Genomic DNA, 17454 nt, shown 5'->3' with positions numbered 1-17454 from the left:
CATGAAATCTTAGACACATTAATTGGTCCAAAGGGATAGACAGAATTTAGATAAAAGTTTCTTATAAACATACCTCTCCAAAGCAAAGCTCCACAAAACCCCATAATATGTATTTAACATATTTATTAAATAAAACTAGTGAATGAAGTAATTATCTCATGAAATGATCATATCCCCAACTACATTTTTTAAGGGATGGGTTTTATTCCTAACAGGGACCTATCACAACATATATCGTATTTTGTAGGGAACCACAGTAACAGAAAACAACTTCATAACCCAACCAATATTACTATCTTATAAGTCAGGTTTCTATAAAAATATAAGCTATATAGGTAACATTTCTATATAAATATAAGCTCATATGTGACAAAAAATTTAACTTCTCTTGACTCTTGTGAGGATGTGATAAAAACTAAGAACAATACTAATGGGAAAATGATCAAAAGTAAATGCACAAAATTTTGATTTCACTTCTCAAAACTTTTAATGTACCAAATTAAAATTCCAATATTTAAAAGATGTCAGTATTCAGTAACCAGAAATGGGAAGCAGGTGTTTATTCTAGGAGGAAAGACGGGCCCAATGAGTAATGAGGCAGAAAAGCACTGGGTGTGTCTGTATTTGTCAAATAGCAAGAGGTCCAGATTGTATGGTACAATATGTTGTATATACAAAGATCTAAAACGTGGCTGAAATTAGTTTGGTATGTGGGAGAGTCAGGGGAGACTTATCAATACTAGGTTTTAAGAGATATAAGTGGTATATGCTTTCACATAAAGCTCTGACATATGTTTTGTTAGGTATTATGTATGGAGTCCTCTAGTTCAAAGGCTAAAACAGTTAAGGAATAAAATGTGCCTAACAATGTTTGTTGAGAGGAAGGTTTCAGGCAAAAGACCACAGACAAGATTAATATCTATTGTTATCTATTACAATAATAGAGAGAGTGAAGGTGAAAGAGAGCCAGGGAAACAACAAAGTCAGGAAAGAAGAAAAAGTGAGGTAAAATGTTGATATGAAATCAACAAAGGAATAATTATATGCAATATTCTAAATGGATTACTGATATAACTCCTATCAAACATCCCATGATCCAGTCTTTTCAGGGTTTCATGAGGATGGGGATCTATAGTTATGTATATGGATGAAGGGAGAGGGATGAAGATGAAAACTAATAATCCCTTAGTTCATTAGAAGAAATTCCTGTAAGAACAATTGAAATTAAGACCAACTGGTCAACTTTATATATTATTGTGGCTTTAGGTACTTGAGCATATTATTTTCAAGCATCTGGGGATTGATTAATATCAAGAAAAATGCACCACTAGCATTTTATACCAAATATTGAGATAAAAGTTACTGCTAATTTCTTAAACACTAAATTGAATCCTTAGGAAATTTTACAAATTCCCCTGGGTATGTCTTAACTTAACGTTAAATTATATTCCACAGTACTCTGTCATATTTAAGGAAGGAAACGACAATCAGGTGAGGCAGATGGAAAATTTGCTTAAAAGTAGGATCAGTGATCCATTAGATTATTGGTCCAAATGTTCAATATGTTCACATATGGAAATGTTTCCTCTCAAGGAAATGTTTCCAACCTTAACAAAGATTTCTATCATAGCAGCATTATGCAATAATAATTATTCAATAGCTGATTGGCAAGATTGTTAGAAGTGAAAGTGATTTAAACTTAAGAAATATGAGGGCTTGCAAGGCTAAAAATAAGACCTTAAAAACTATCAGAAAGACTATGGAGCTTACTGATAACAGGAAATTATTAGACTGGCAAAAATTCATATATTTTTATTCTATTTAAATAAGCATGAAACTATTGTCTGCAAGATGCAGTGTTGGCTCTATATGTATGAGTAAGCATGGAAAGAAAAACGCACAAATATTTTCAAAATATTGTTCACATAGCCTTGTCAACCAAAACATTATAATCTAATTTAAAGTGATCAAATGAATCTACCAATATAAAAGGAATTTATATCTAAATGAAGATAACTAGAATAAATATTACCAGAAAATTGAGGCGAGAAGGGACGTGGGGAATAATTAGCTCTTGTTGATACTGTTAGAAGAAATTTAGGTAAGATGGCTGTTTAGCAGGGAAATGACAATGCATGACATTCAATAGGGCAAGTTAGTGAACTTGTAGTGCACAAGTAGGCAGTGTACAAACAAAACGAAACAGAGGAACAGATATAAAATAGCATAGTGTAAAATCAAGGAAGGGCAAAACTGTCTAAGGGCTGAAGTTGCTCTAGGGATAGGTAAGCTAAGTCAGAAAAATGATTTCCCGGTTGGAATTTGCAACTAAATAGGACATAAAACATAGTTAAAAAACCCAGAGAAAGGGACTTATCTGATCTTTATATGCTAATCTGGGATAAACTATAGAAAGCAAACAATATACAGACAGGAAAAACCCCTTGAAAGACAGGGTAGTAATCTAGTAGTGAGGTGAAAGTCCCATAATGAGGTAGCAATGAGAAGAAATAGAAATGACTTGCAAATATATATTTGAATTATATGTTTAAATGTGGGGAATGTAAACTACAAAGTTTGTCAATGACTTATTTGAACTTGAACACAACGGCCTTTATTTTATCACTGTGTGATTAGAACATTTCAAATATACATATTAAACACACTGACATGAATAGATTCTAAAATGTTTTTCTGTTCACTTTTCTGCTGCATGATCTTTATTCTAAAAATACTGACATTTTGATATTGAAATTTCAACTCTACAGCAAATTATTATAATCAAATTAACAAGAAGTCTTGTGCTAACCTGAAGGTTAGGCTAATTTAAGGATTCAGTGAGACCCCTTCTTCTTTTTTTTTTTTAATTTTATTTATTATTTATTTTTTATAATTTATTTATTTTTAATTAGAGAATCACCGTGAGGGTACAGTTACAGATTTATACACTTTTGTGCTTATACTTCCCTCATACAAAGTTCGGGAACCCATCCCTTCACCAGTGCCCATTCTCCACCACCCGTAAACCCGGCGTCCCTCCCACCCTCCACAATCCCATCTCCCCCCCACCCCACCCTGCCACTGTGGCAGGGCATTCCCTTCTGTTCTCTCTCTCTAATTAGCTGTTGTGGTTTGCAATAAAGGTGTTCAGTGGCCGCTGTGCTCAGTCTCTAGCCCTCATTCAGCCCGCAACTCCCTTCCCCCACATGGCCTTCAACTACAATGTAGTTGGTGATTGCTTCTCTGAGTTGCCCTTTCCCCGGAACGTGAGGCCAGCCGCGAAGCCATGGGGTCAACCTCCTGGTACTTATTTCTACAGTTCTTGGGTGTTAGTCTCCCACTCTGATATTCTATATACCACAGATGAGTGCAGTCTTTCTATGTCTGTCTCTCTCTTTTTGACTCATTTCACTCAGCATGAAACTTTTCATGCCCATCCACTTAACTACAAAATTCTTGACTTCCTTTTTTCTAACAGCTGCATAGTATTCCATTGTATAGATGTACCAAAGTTTCCTCAACCAGTCATCCGTTTTGGGGCATTCGGGTTTTTTCCAGATTCTGGCTATTGTAAACAGTGCTGCGATGAACATACATGTGCAGATGTTGTTTCGATTGTACTTTTTTGCCTCTCTGGGATATATTCCCAGCAGTGGTATTGCTGGGTCAAATGGGAGCTCAACCTCTAGTTTTCTGAGAATTGTCCATACTGTTTTCCAAAAGGGCTGAACTAGCCGGCATTCCCACCAGCAGTGTAGAAGGGTCCCTTTCTCCCCACATCCTCTCCAACAGCGGTTGCTTTTGTTTTTTTGGATGTGTGCCAGAGACCCCTTCTTGAGTGCTGCTCCGGTGCATGTGAGCACAGACTAGCAAATACATATACACACTTTCTCTGAGATTATCTTGTCTTTCAAGCATTTTTGCCTTTTTCTGTTTAATGATACAGAGACAATTTCTTTATGTCTAGAGAAGTCAAAGTTGTTTTACACATATATTTTTGGAGGGCATATGAGCACTCCAAAGCAGTGCTCATGTTGCCTAGGGACCACTCCCATATGGGGCAAAATGGGTTCAACAGTTCAATGTGTGAACCCAGTTCAATGTATCTAGCCAGGGCCTGACATTGCTGGAGGATGCTAAAGCAATTCTGATGGTACTCAAGGACCATTAGAACTATACCTAATGGCTCTAGAAGGTCATTTAGTGCCATGGTTCAAACCTGGTTCACCATACATGCCATGTGAAACATATAACCCTGACTACCTGAAGTGCTGTCTCAGTACCTATGTTGATTTTTAGAATTATAAAGTGGGCATGACAAATTAACAGCTTCCAGTTTTTCTTAAAACTTCAGACTATGGCAATATATTGATTTATTTTTTGAAAAATCTATCTGAAAAAGTGTTCTACATTAAGTAAGTAATCAACCTAGGAGCAAGCTGTTATCCATCCTCTCCATGATTTTCTAATGCTAGGGCATGCAGTGCTTGGGAGTTCAGACTGGTTCATGAGGATCCTGACTATGGCTTCAAAATAAGATAATTCCTTTGAGATCATATAATGAGATTCTCCATTTAAGATTAGATGTTCAGCCTGGAAAGATAGGCTGAAGAGCATTAAATGAGATTACTAGAATGGGTAAGATTTATGAAGTCTCTCTGTGAAATAGTAGGTGAGAAAATGAACCACCTTTCAGTAACTATGGGCATACTATGGGCATATGATTACTTAGAAGACAAACTTTTGGGTAAGAAAGGAGATCTTCAACAATATAATTAGGATGGCTTAAATCCTTGTAAACTCAACAGTTAACACAGGATTCCCACAAACATATGTCTATTCCAAAGATGGATATCAGCTAAAGATAGGAACCATGGGTCTAGTGTTACTGCAGAACATTTTCAGAAACCAGAGATGATAATTTGCACTATCTTTAGAAAGGCCACTGAAATGCTAGGGGAATGGCAGTTGTCTAAGTAGAAAAGTGACTATATCAGTGAAAAAATTACCAGTCCAAAGAATTATAGTTGGATTCAAAACCTCAAATGCTATTCCAGAAGAATGTCTAGCAAAGTCTGATGAACTAAAGTTTAGGTAATATGAAGGATCTCCTACATTCATATGCCACACTTATCTGACACAGCAGGAAGATGAAAAGACCTTTGAGACCTCTGTTCAGTGTGTTGTTATTTATATGCCACAAGTACCATGAACATAATTTGAAAACCAAGACCTGGTTTGAGCAATTTCTCAGAGAATAGTTAAGTGAACATTAAACTTTATCAAAGAATAAGGGGATTCCTGCCCCATCATTTCTGTAAGTTTTGTTGTCACTGTCACTGTCATCCCGTTGCTCATCGATTTGTTCGAGTGGGCACCAGTAATGTCTCTCACTGTGAGACTTATTGTTACTGTTTTTGGCATATTGAATATGCCACAGGTAGCTTGCCAGGCTCTGCCGTGTGGGCGCGATACTCTTGGTAGCTTGCTGGGCTCTCCAAGAGGGGCGGAGGAATCGAACATGGGTTGGCCATGTTAAGTTTTGTTGTAAGTGAGGAAATTTAGGAAAAGAAAGAGTGAAAATAACACAAAAGTATTTGAATGTGGGTCATTAGAAATTGGGGATTTAAAGTAAGTCACAGGTAGGACTCAGGATTCCCAAAGAAAAGAATTCTCAAAAAATGGAATGCCAAGGAATGACATATGTGCATTTATTTCTACCTTTTTTTTTTAAAAAAATTAAGCTTGTAGTGATAATTAGAGACATTTTTTGTGACAAAAAGTGGCATGATCACAATACGATAAAAATGTGACCAAAAGTAGTAAGTAAAACTTTAGTTTCTGTAGTAGATGTGAGGGGAAAAAATGATAGATCTGTATAGCAAAAGAAATCTCTATTGATTTGAGTCTTTCAAGCATGCATACCTGTGGGAAGATTTGGTTGTGTCAGTAAAGGAAATCTTTCAGGATTTTTCAGGAATTAGTATGAGATTCAGAAAAGGCCAGGGAGATGCTATGCTATATTTCACAATGAAGACACAGAAAAATAAAGCACGCTGAGCTTCTACCAAGATACAGCAAATCCGAGAAAAGAACACAGAGGGAATAGGGCATTTACCATCTGATGGGAAATAGATACCTGGTCTGAGAAACATGTCCCCTAAACTCTATATTTGCTGTTTTAGAATCAAGGACATGTGGGGAGTCTCTAAGCACATGAGTCACCTTGAATCTTGTGAGGTATGCAGCTAAAAGAATCAGAAAGGACCACAAAGAAAAATCCACTGAAGCCTTAAGTAAAGAGGATGGGAGTGGGGAAAAGAGGGCCAATTAATAACTGGATATTCCATAGGTAATTGTGTTTGTGCTCCCATTTCCCAAGCAAAAAGAAGTAACTAGGGGCTGGGGCACAGAATAACAAGTAGGGTCCTTGCCTTGCACACCTGGATTTGATACCCAACACCCAATACTGTCTTCCTGAACCTATCATGAGTAATCCGAGAGCACAGAGACAGGAGTAAGCACTAAGTACTGTGGTTGTGGCCTCCAAATAAGAACAAAACAAAGCAAAAACAAAGGACTCAAACCCTTATTGTAGTATGGAGCCTTGATCTGCAAAGTTGCTACCAGAGTTAAGCAATTTTCCTGAAGGGTTGATAAATTAAGAGAAGACAGGGAAGAATCTGTATCTGGGACAAATATATCTATAACCATTGGATAAATTTGAGAGAAAAAGCAGTGCAAAAAGAATTTTGTACAGAGTAAGGACTGCTCTCTGGTGACGCTGAAATCTTAGTTCTCCTCCCTACAAAATTACCAATAAAAATTACTGAAGTCTATACGGTGCTCTATTTGGAGAACAAGGTTCATGTAAGGGGCAACTGAAAGATGCAGAATGAAGTAAACCTCTCAGTTTGAAATGTAGGGGGGAAAAAAGAGGTGGTAGGGTGTTTGTAATGAATTGTGTGACAAAAATTAAGCTCCCTGGACATGTGATTTATGTACACATTTATGGACATCAATGTAATGACCCAGAAAGAGATTTTTATATATATATGCATTATACATATATAAATATACACATACACACATATAGGCAATTAATACTTTCTCTTAATATAAATATTAACCTATCAGATGATATTAAGAGAGGAAAAAAAGATTAGCAACAGTTATTATATATTGAGGCATATTCTCTTCACTCTAAATAACTTTTTAAACCGTTTCTCTAAACTAAAGGTCAAGATCAAGATATTCAACTATAATTTAAATAGGTCTCATAGAATAAATTATTTTCTTTCTAGAACTGTTAAACTGTTTTTAAAAATAACATGATAATGTTTTATGCTTTATAAAACCTTTTTGCACTATTATTTCATCTTTATAGATTCTTTGTGAAATTGAAAGAATCAAGCAGGACTATCTCCCTGGAGATTAGAAATTAAATATCTCGAGGAATAAGGACTTTCTTGAAACTGCATGGGTATTAACTATGAGACTGGTTATGAACTTAGGATTTATCACCCTAAATTCAACATCATTTCTCTTATATCAAAATAGTACATGAATAGAACAAGTAAAAATAACTCAAATGTTTAATAAAACTACGTTATGAGATGTGACAAGTAAAATTAAATTTGTTAAATGGTTTAGCAAACAGGATTTACTTCCTAGTAGGAAAAGATTTAAATATGGTATTACTTAAAATACTTCATCACTTTCATTTTAAAATGATGAAGATTTCCAAGTGGTCAAGGCAACAGAAAGTTTCAATGGATAAATTTTAATCACAGAGAATAAGTTATCCTTAGCATATAATAATCACCTTTTTGTCTTTACAAGTCACTGTAAACCTCACCACAATGACTTTCTTATAGAAATAACACTTTTGTTCTTTTTATCAAACAGTAAAAATCTTTGTTTGTTTTGGGCTGATGCCTGGCTGTGCTCAGGGCTTACTATTGGTTATATACCCAAGGGTCGCCCTATTGGCATTCAGGGAACCGTATTTGAGTTATGGGATTGAAACAGGGTCATGCAGGGTAAGCACCATAACCTCTGTACAATTTCCCTGACCATGAAAATAGTAAATTTTTAGAAAAAACTGATTAGTTCACTTACAACTGGAAACTTCTTTTGGTTAAATATCTCTTGTCAATTCTACACCTTTAAACTTTGTATTTGAAATATGAAATATTTGTGCCTGATGGCATTTGTTAAAAAAAGGCATCTATTATAGCTGACATGAGCATCAAGTCTCAGTCTTTTTTCAGAACAAGGCAGTATTAAAATTCATGGTTCTAATACCAACTCACAGACTATACTAAATTTTAATTTGCCACCAAATACATTTAATATTTGGTGTATTGGACTACTTGACTTCTGTTAGTGTGAAATATCAGTGACTTTTACTTATCAAATTCTATAAACTAATAAATTAATTTGAAACTAGTTTCAAACTAGTAATTTGAAATTTAATTTATAAACATAAGGATCAGACATTTCTTAAGAGGTCACCTGAACTTCCATACTTATATGTAGAATGTAGAAACATTGCTAAACCTTCCTAATCTAGATTTAATGTGAAAAGAAGTCAGTCATTTATGGCATGTTACAACACAACTGTGCTCTGAAATGTTGTTTTAGTACAAAATAGCTAAAAATATATAATAACTCATCGTATTTTGCTCCATAAATGCAAGGGAATCTATTTGGCTATGCGCAAGGGAGGCTGAAAGCCCCTGTTATTCTGTTTGTCTTAACCTTTGAGTTTATCAAGATTTTTCAGAGTGGAATGTCTTACAGCCTTAGCCATAAAATTATTGCCTCTAGATCTTATCAACTTTAAAGCGAGAGCAGTGTGGAACTGACTGACAGCTGAATAGAATATAGATGAAGTGACAGAGTACGAGTCACTCAAATTCCTATTTTATTAAGTGCTTTTAAAATGAGGTCCCAGAACCTTCAGTCAATTTAGGATTTAGTGCGAGAAACAGAAGATTCATAGTATTCTCTCTGAGGGATTTCATTTGAGGTTTCGGCTTAGCCTAGGGAAAACAGGACACAGAAAACGGGAAATGCTAAGATCAGAATGGATATACCAGTTTCTACCAAAATAAGTGGAGTTTTGTTTTTAAAACCACTGAGGCTAGGAATAATTGTAAGACTAAGAAAACTATTTAAAATAAACAAGTACTGGGGCTGGAGAGATAGTTCAGTAGGTAGGATGCTTGCCTTGAATGTGGCTGGACCAGGTTTAATTCCCAGCATCCTATATGGTTTCCTGAGCACCCCCAGGAGTGATTCCTGAGTGCAGAGCCAGGAGTAAGCCCTGAGCATTGTCAGATGGGGACCCCAAATAAAATAAAGCAAAATATTATCTCTCATATTAAATAATTGATTTATGCATAATTTATGCATGCTTCTATCTTAAAATTTTTTCAATACTTATCTATTGAAAAAGAAGTTTTCATCTCATATGTCTACACTGCTTCTCTATCTCTAAACTGTATTAACTAATAACGTGTATCAGTTTAAAAATTTTTTCCTTTGGAAAGCTATATGGGTAGTTTGCCTCCTGCTAATATATGTATTCCATTCAATCTAAGGAAGCCGTGGTTTGATCCTTCGTACTGCATATTCTCAAAGCATGAAAAAGAATGATCCCTAAGGATCCCTAAAGCTCACCCAAAGAATTTCCTGAGCACCACTTAGGGTGGTACAAAATCCCAAAAATACAAACAAAAATTAAATAAACCAATTAGGTATTGGCCCACTACAACAATGGAATAAGAAAGCAACCTAATTTCCAGGGGGTACTAAACATATTTTTTTTAAAAGAGAAAACATTCTCTTATATCAGGTTTATATACATGTGTTGTAAGTACACAGATAAATAAAAGCATCAGTAATTTTTAAATGAGTTAAGTTGGTACAAATTATATAAACTAGGCCAAATTTTGCTTACATAGCAGCAATTAACATCTATACTTTCATCTATACAAATTAAAATATTGTACATCAAAAAAGTAGATAAAAGAAAAGTATTACTTAACACATTTTACTTATATCTATCAGTAAAATCTAATTACAACAATAGTAATTTAACATGTATAATTATTGAAAATGAAGCTGGAAAGACATAAATATATATATTTAAATGATTCCTTTGCATTGCTTTTCTCTACTATAGTGTTAGGACTGGATGTAAGCATCACTTTTCTATTTCCTATATACAGTTCATATAGACTATTACTACAAATGTGATGCACATTAAAAATAATTTATCTAGTTATCAAAGTAATTTCTAGTTATAAATAACTATCTTATAATGTAAGAAAACAAATATTACTTTATAGTTTGTTTAAGATAAACTATGTGGACAAAAGCATGGAAATATCACTAGCTACAATCACACATTTTTGATCCTCAAATTCAAAATGTATTTCAGGTTCTAAAATTCAAAAATGATTTTGTTATACAGAAAAATAATGAAAAAATTGTTTCTAATAAGATGCATAAGAAAATATGGTGATGTAATTAGAAAAAGGATCAAACTATAATGAATTCAGAGTATAAGAGAAAGCCAATTCTTCTACACAGTGTCTTTATATTACAGAAGTATTAATAAATTTGCTATTAATTTATTATAAAACATCTCTTCAAGTAGTAACTTAGCTGAGCTCATAATAGAGCTCATATTCCAAGAGAAAGCATTTTGGGGTTAGCAGTGTGGCTTAGAGGTAAAAGTTTATGTCATGCACGTATGAGATCTGAATTTGATCATCAGCACCACAAAAAAACCAGCACCTTCCCAAAGTTACATAATCTAATAACAAATTTAATTTACTACATTTATCAGCATGAAATAAATGTGTGTATATATTTATATAAATAAAAATATCCAAATACATATAACGTCTACAAATTGAATTCTAATAACTTAATGAAAGAACTAAAGAAACTATTCTGACCAAATCTGAATTTTTGCAGCTTACTTAATATAATAATACATTCATTAAAAAAGTTAATTTACCAGCATCTTTTGAAAGATATTTATATGTATCTTAAAATGAGAAAGCTAAAAATTAAAGGTTAAAATATATTTATGTAAATTTTTTATTTAAGTTTATAAGATTAAAATAAATAATATGCCCAACAGAAATTCCCCATTAGCAATATAGAGACCTTTCAAGAAAGGCCACTGTATATTAAATATTTCAACTTTGTAAGATATTTCAAGGGTTAATCACTTATCTTTCTTAGAAATTTTGTTAATGATCATATTTTTATTGGTATGAGAAAGATTATGCACATTAGTGCAAATATTTTTGTTGTGGCAGGACATACTTCCAATAAACTTAAAATATCTCTACAGAGACAGGCCAGGCCAAATGAGAGAAAAACAACATAAAAGCCAGGACTAGTATTCAAAGAACTGTAGTAGGAACTTTGCTCATTGAAGAATTATCAGGCTTATGTTGCTGCTTGTGTTGCTATTGTTTGAGTAATTATGTTAAGCATTCGAAATGTACCACATAAACTGAACTAAATGACCAGACATTCCACATATTCCAGTGGGCTATTTCCAGTTAGGAATAGTAGTCACAAAATGGGCTTTATTCCTACACAATTAGTTGTATCAAGACACAATTGTTGTATCAGATTGTATCAGGTAAGTTCTGGGTAGTAAGGATAAACAATAATAACAGCCAGGAAACTAAACTTAGATGGCACAATCTGTTTCAGTGTCTACAAAGAAATTGCTTGGACCTTAATGTAAAATTCTGCTTCACCTGAGTTTACCAAGTGTTGGGAATATTGGTAGGAAAGAGGGGTAATGAGAGGAACTTTGGCACAGTGGTTTAGAAAAGATTTTAGTAGGTAGTGTGCAATAACATTCCATGTCTGAAAGATAATTTTTACTACTGTAAACCATGTTATCTCAGAATAAAAGTAAATTAAAATTTATATCACTGTATCACTATCACTGTCATCCCGTTGCTCATCGATTTGCTCGAGTGGGGACCAGTAATGTCTCCATTGTGAGGCTTGTTATAAAAAGAATAAAGATGGAGGAGCAGGGGATTAAGTCACTTGAGTTTGGACTAATAAGTTGTTTAAAAATGTGCTAATATACATTACTTTAATGGTTTTTAACACTGAATGAAAAAGTCACATGAAATCAAAAAAATTCCCTGCACTTATCGAACTGATCTTGATTTCTAGGACTGTAGACAACTAAGAGGAGGATGAAAGAAATTCCTACATAGGTTTCAGGGAACTTAACTACTTTAACAGATGTGAAATTATAAACAGAAATACCACCTCACAGTGAATTAAGCTGATGAAGATCTCCAATAGAGAGGGTAATTTAAATGAAATAAAAAATTTAGTAATAAATGCAAGGGAACATAATAAATACAAATAGGTGTATATTTAGATAATATGCATCTATCATATTCCACTGTCAAATGTACAATGAAGAGGACCTTTATGATTTTTCCTGAAAAGTTAATTTTACTTTTTAATTTTTTACTAAAGGGGGATTTTCTAATCTTAAATAATCCTTGAAAATTACATTAAATACTGATGTTTTTAAAAAGTATTAGCATGTAAAATTAATTACTATGAATTGGTGGTTCTTTGTAAATAACCATTCACTATCTAATTAATATAATTCAGTTATTTAAAGTGTTAGCTTAATTTCCCCATTATAGCAAGAATTATACATCAAAGTTGTGTCATAACAACTTAAAGGGTAATGTCTCTTATCATAATCTAACTAGAAGATCAAAGCCTAGTCCCTTTACTGGAAATAAAATATACCCTCTTAAAGCTTACAACTATATTTATATTACCTGAAATTAGTGATAATACTAGTATAGTAAGTATATCCACTTGATGGGAGATTTAATAGGTAGCAAGTAAGGTAGCTAGTAAGTGTATCCACTTCATGGGAGATTTAATAGGTTACAGTGTGAAGACAAACAGAAATGCCTAGAAAATGAGAAGTACAAGGGAGTTGGGGCTAGAGTGATAGTATGCCAGCATAGAGAAGGTGGGATGAAAGTGGAACAGGCCCATTTTTCATATTTTTTGTCTTCTTAACATCTTGTATATTTAAAGTAGTTCCTTCCTTACCATAAAGGATTTCCGATCAGGAGTTTTAAAGTAATGTTATCTATGTTACCTATTTTTCCTTTTATTTGTTTTTTTAGTCACACCCAGAAGTGCTCAGGGCTTACTCTTGGCTCTGCTGATGGGTAGTATGGGGTAGTGGGTATCAAACCTGAGTCAGCTGCCTACAAGGAAAGCACTCTACCCACTGTACTGTAGCTCTGACCCCAACCTCTTTTTCTTTTATAGTAAATATAAAGCTATTTCTATATTTAAAATATTTTACAATATTTTACAATTCTTTTGTGAGTACTATGATTTTAAAGCTGGGAGGAAATTAGAATATTGTTTCATTTAACTAACCCCTTGTTTGATAGATAAGAGAATTGAGGTTCAGAGAGGCTACATTTTTATTCTACATAAATATAAATACTGGTTTGACTAACAGATTTAGAATACCATTATAAGTATTATTAAAAGCCAGAGATAAATACACATAAAAAGTGCTTCAAAACCAAATACAAAAATTATACAAAATAAACTCTCCATTTAGAATGACTAGTATTCTGATGTTAGTATTAGATAGTAAAATAAAGAATTTTAAAAATAGATTAAGGAAAAGGTACTGATCATGAAAATATGAAAAAAAGTATCACTATAAATATAAAAAGAATATACAAAGAATATACTTAATAAGCATGTTACATCTTGAGGAAAATGAGTAAAACGAGAAATGAGAGGCCTCTCAAGATTTTGTAGCACATCTGTTTTTAACTGTCACTGTATGAACAAACTATATGGTAAGATAAGGAAAAGGGGTACTTGCACTTGAATCATATCCTGAGCCCATTTTTACAGAAAGAGCTAAAAAAATCTATTCCATTAGTTTTGGAGGTAGGTGATTCTAAATGCTTTCCTTACTTGAGGTAAAAAAGGAAAGCTCAGGATATAGAGTTTGAACATGAAAAATTACTCAGCTTTCAATTTCCATTACTATTTCAACACATTCAAAACTTGAAAACTCAAAAACAGGTGTGTTACTAAAAAATAATATGCTCATAATCATGATTTAGAGTCAAATCAAATATTTTCATTAAAGTTACCTTCTTCATTACTTAACAAAATCTCTCTCTGGCAGAATGAATTTACATAGTAACAGTTTTATTTTACGTTTGCAAGGGTAAATATACCTTTTAAATATGGATTTCATTGTACATTAGAAAAAAATACATGTGGGTTTCTATCTTAAAAGTGAAATCAGCTGAATATTATTAGAAGCTAAGGCTTAGCAAAAACATGTGTGATTTACATATGTGAGGCCCTGGATTTGATCCCTGGTACTGGGGGGTGGAAGAAAAAAAAAATATATATATATATATTAGTACAGGGGCTTGTGATTATGGTCAAATATAAATACCTAAGGTCTGATAATTGCTATTTCTCCAAATGCTGTTCTCTTTAATTCTTTAGTAATGAGTCAGGAAAAATATTACTGATGAAAGAGGTAAAATTTCCAAATTAAATTACATTTAATCCTCTTTATTACTTAATTCTTGTCTTAGAAAAATCCAGTAAAAAAAAGCATAATATAAAATCTCTTTCTTTGTGTTTTTGTTATTTTGCTTTATTCTGGGCCACACTAAGCAGTGCTCATGGCTTACTCCTGGAGGTGCTTAGGGGGCTATATGGAGTTCCAGGGATCAAACCCAGGTCAGCTGTATGTAGAGCAAGAGCCCTGCTTGCTATACTTTCACCCTGGCCTAACATTTCTTTATGTGGAAATTGAAAGTATTTTATGGAGTTTTGCTGAAGAAACCTTAATTCAAATCATTATGAACTGAATATCCCCTATCTCAAAAACTTCTCAATTCATGTATCATTGAATACATACCAGCAGCATTCTGTCTAGTACATATATGTACTACATACTGGGCCTAATTATTCTCTATTATTACTCTTTTGTATTATTACTGTATAATATACTACTGCAGTATATATGTACTACATACTGGGTTCAATTATTCTGTATTATACTACATATGGGGACCAATTAATCTGGGTCTAATATTACATGTTGTACATTCTGAGTTCTTCAATAGTAGAACTTCTCAACACATCTTGTGCAAGCTTATCTAAATTTTTCTTTCTTTCTATAGAGGAAAATGTACAACAGAAACTACCAACAAGTTAAACAAAAACTCAAATACTCACTGTCGCTGGAGAGGCCCGAGTAGTGTGTGTCACTGAGTGACCAGAATTCTCCATTGAATTTCCAATTAGATAAGTTCCTCCAGAGCTGCTGATGAGTTGTCCTCCTGTGACGCCCATCTGAATCCCACCAGTCCCCACCATACTGTGGGAGGAGACCACTGTAGTCACCTGTGCAGAACTTCCTTGAGTATCAAAGTAATTCCCTCCAGTGTTTTGGCTGTACATCTGTGTTTCTGTGTAAGGATAAGTTGTTGTTCGGCTTCAGGAAAAAAAGAAAAGAAAGAAAGAAATTTACTAGCTTATTCATGTCATTTCACTTTAACTTTTGTGAATGTTTGTATCAGTTGTTCTTAGCCTTTGGAATGTGGAAAGTTTGCTTTTTTTGTAAGATACTTCATCCCTAGTAGCTGGGTTTACTTTCAAAAGTAAAGATACATTCTTCTAGGAAATACATCCATACTTTTATGCGGTGTTGATGTGATAGAGTTTATATAGCGTTACAGAGTTTTTGCATCCTATAAGCATCTGCCTCTGACAAAGAAGGTCTTTTCCTTCCAAAAAATCTGAGTGACCCCAACTCCTTATAAAATTTTCTGCAAACACCAATTTTAGGAAAGTTTTATATGGAGTGACTAAAAATCCAGAAGATAACTTCCCACGCTATACTGAAATTGCAATAAGCCACCAAGACTGAGGTCACTTGACTGGCTCTTTTTATTAACAGCAGAAGGATCTTGAACAAAGAGCTCACTCACCTTGAACACTAAATTCCTTTCTATAACTCTTTCGTTTGCACCCAAGCTACTCCTTGGTGTGGTGACTATGTCATCTTTTCCTACCCTCAGTCCCACTTCTCAACAACTGTAGTCAGGTGTCTGGAATTAGTTCATTAAAATTCAATTAAGGTGACTTTATTATCCAGATAGAAAGTTGCTGTCACTCTATATCTTTTCTGATCTATCTGCAGAAGTACTTGTTTGCTAAACTGTTGGCCCTTTTCTCCATTTTTCTGATCAAATTGAGCTTATTTTATTGATTTCTCATTTTCATGTACTTATCATTTACATTTCAACATAAGTTTTGTTTATACTTTTTGGAAATAATTATATACTCTCAAGAGGAACTATAGTTAGGAACCTAAAAATTTTATCTTAAAAAATTCAAACAATAAATTCTCAGTTTTGTTGGTCGTTCTCTTTAGTCTCATGTCTCAGTAAATTTGTTGTCTATGCTTTCAAACGTTTTCTAAGTGTATACATTCTTTGTCTTAATCTCACTTGTTCCTCCATTCCTATGACAATTATTTTTTTTTTTTTTTTTTTTTTTTTTTTTTTTTTTTTTTTTTTTTTTTTATAGTTTATTTTTAATTAGTGAGTCAACGTGAGGGTACAGTTACAGATTTATACATTTTTGTGCTCATGTTTCTCCCTTACAAAGTTTGATAACCCATCCCTTCACCAGTGCCCATTCTCCACCACCAGTAAACCCAACATCCCACCCCCCCTTCCCAGTCCCGTCTCCCCCCACCCCACACTGCCACTATGGCAGGGTATTCCCTTTTGTTCTCTCTCTCTGATTAGGTGTTGTGGTTTGCAATAAAGGTGTTGAGTGGCCATTGCGTTCAGTCTCTAGTCTATATTTGGCCCGCATCATCTTTCCCCCACATGACCAACAACCACATTTTACTTGCTGTTCCCTTCTCTGAGTTGCCCAGGATGAGAGAACAGCCTCCAAGCCATGGTGACAACCTCCTGGTACTTATTTCTACTATTCTTGGGTGTTCGTCTTATAGTCTATTATTCTATATTCCACAGATGAGTGCAATCTTTCTATGTCTGTCTCTCTCTTTCTGACTCATTTCACTTAGCATAATACTTTCCATGTAGATCCACTTATATGCAAACGTCCTATGACAATTATTTTCCATGTTTGATTTTTGACTCTTAATGCTTATAAACCTGTTGGATGGTCCATTTTTCTAACACTTTGAATGTCAGCAGCTTTCTGTGGTCACCAGTTATAGCCATACAGTAAGCATAAAAAATCAGAATTTAAAGTTTCTGGTTATTTCTTGTAGTGTACTCTATACGATAAGGAGGCCCTACATGTAAAATTTAAGTATAC

General features: G+C 33.9%; 1 protein-coding gene across 7 annotated transcripts in view; it reads right to left on the bottom strand.

Annotated features, from left to right (window-relative positions):
- The window catches only part of RFX3 (regulatory factor X3), a 333475-nt gene that overhangs the window by 100390 nt on the left and 215631 nt on the right, over positions 1–17454 (bottom strand). For all 7 annotated transcript variants that reach the window (XM_055144130.1, XM_055144135.1, XM_055144140.1 and 4 more), the window contains one exon: positions 15331–15589. In XM_055144130.1, the coding sequence (XP_055000105.1) occupies positions 15331–15589 (259 nt within the window). The remainder of the gene's footprint in view (positions 1–15330; positions 15590–17454) is intronic.

This window comes from Sorex araneus, chromosome 1 (assembly GCF_027595985.1).
Source record: "Sorex araneus isolate mSorAra2 chromosome 1, mSorAra2.pri, whole genome shotgun sequence".
NCBI lineage: Eukaryota > Metazoa > Chordata > Mammalia > Eulipotyphla > Soricidae > Sorex > Sorex araneus.
The sequence above is the reverse complement of the archived record's forward strand: the minus strand, read 5'-3'. Positions and strand labels throughout refer to the sequence as shown.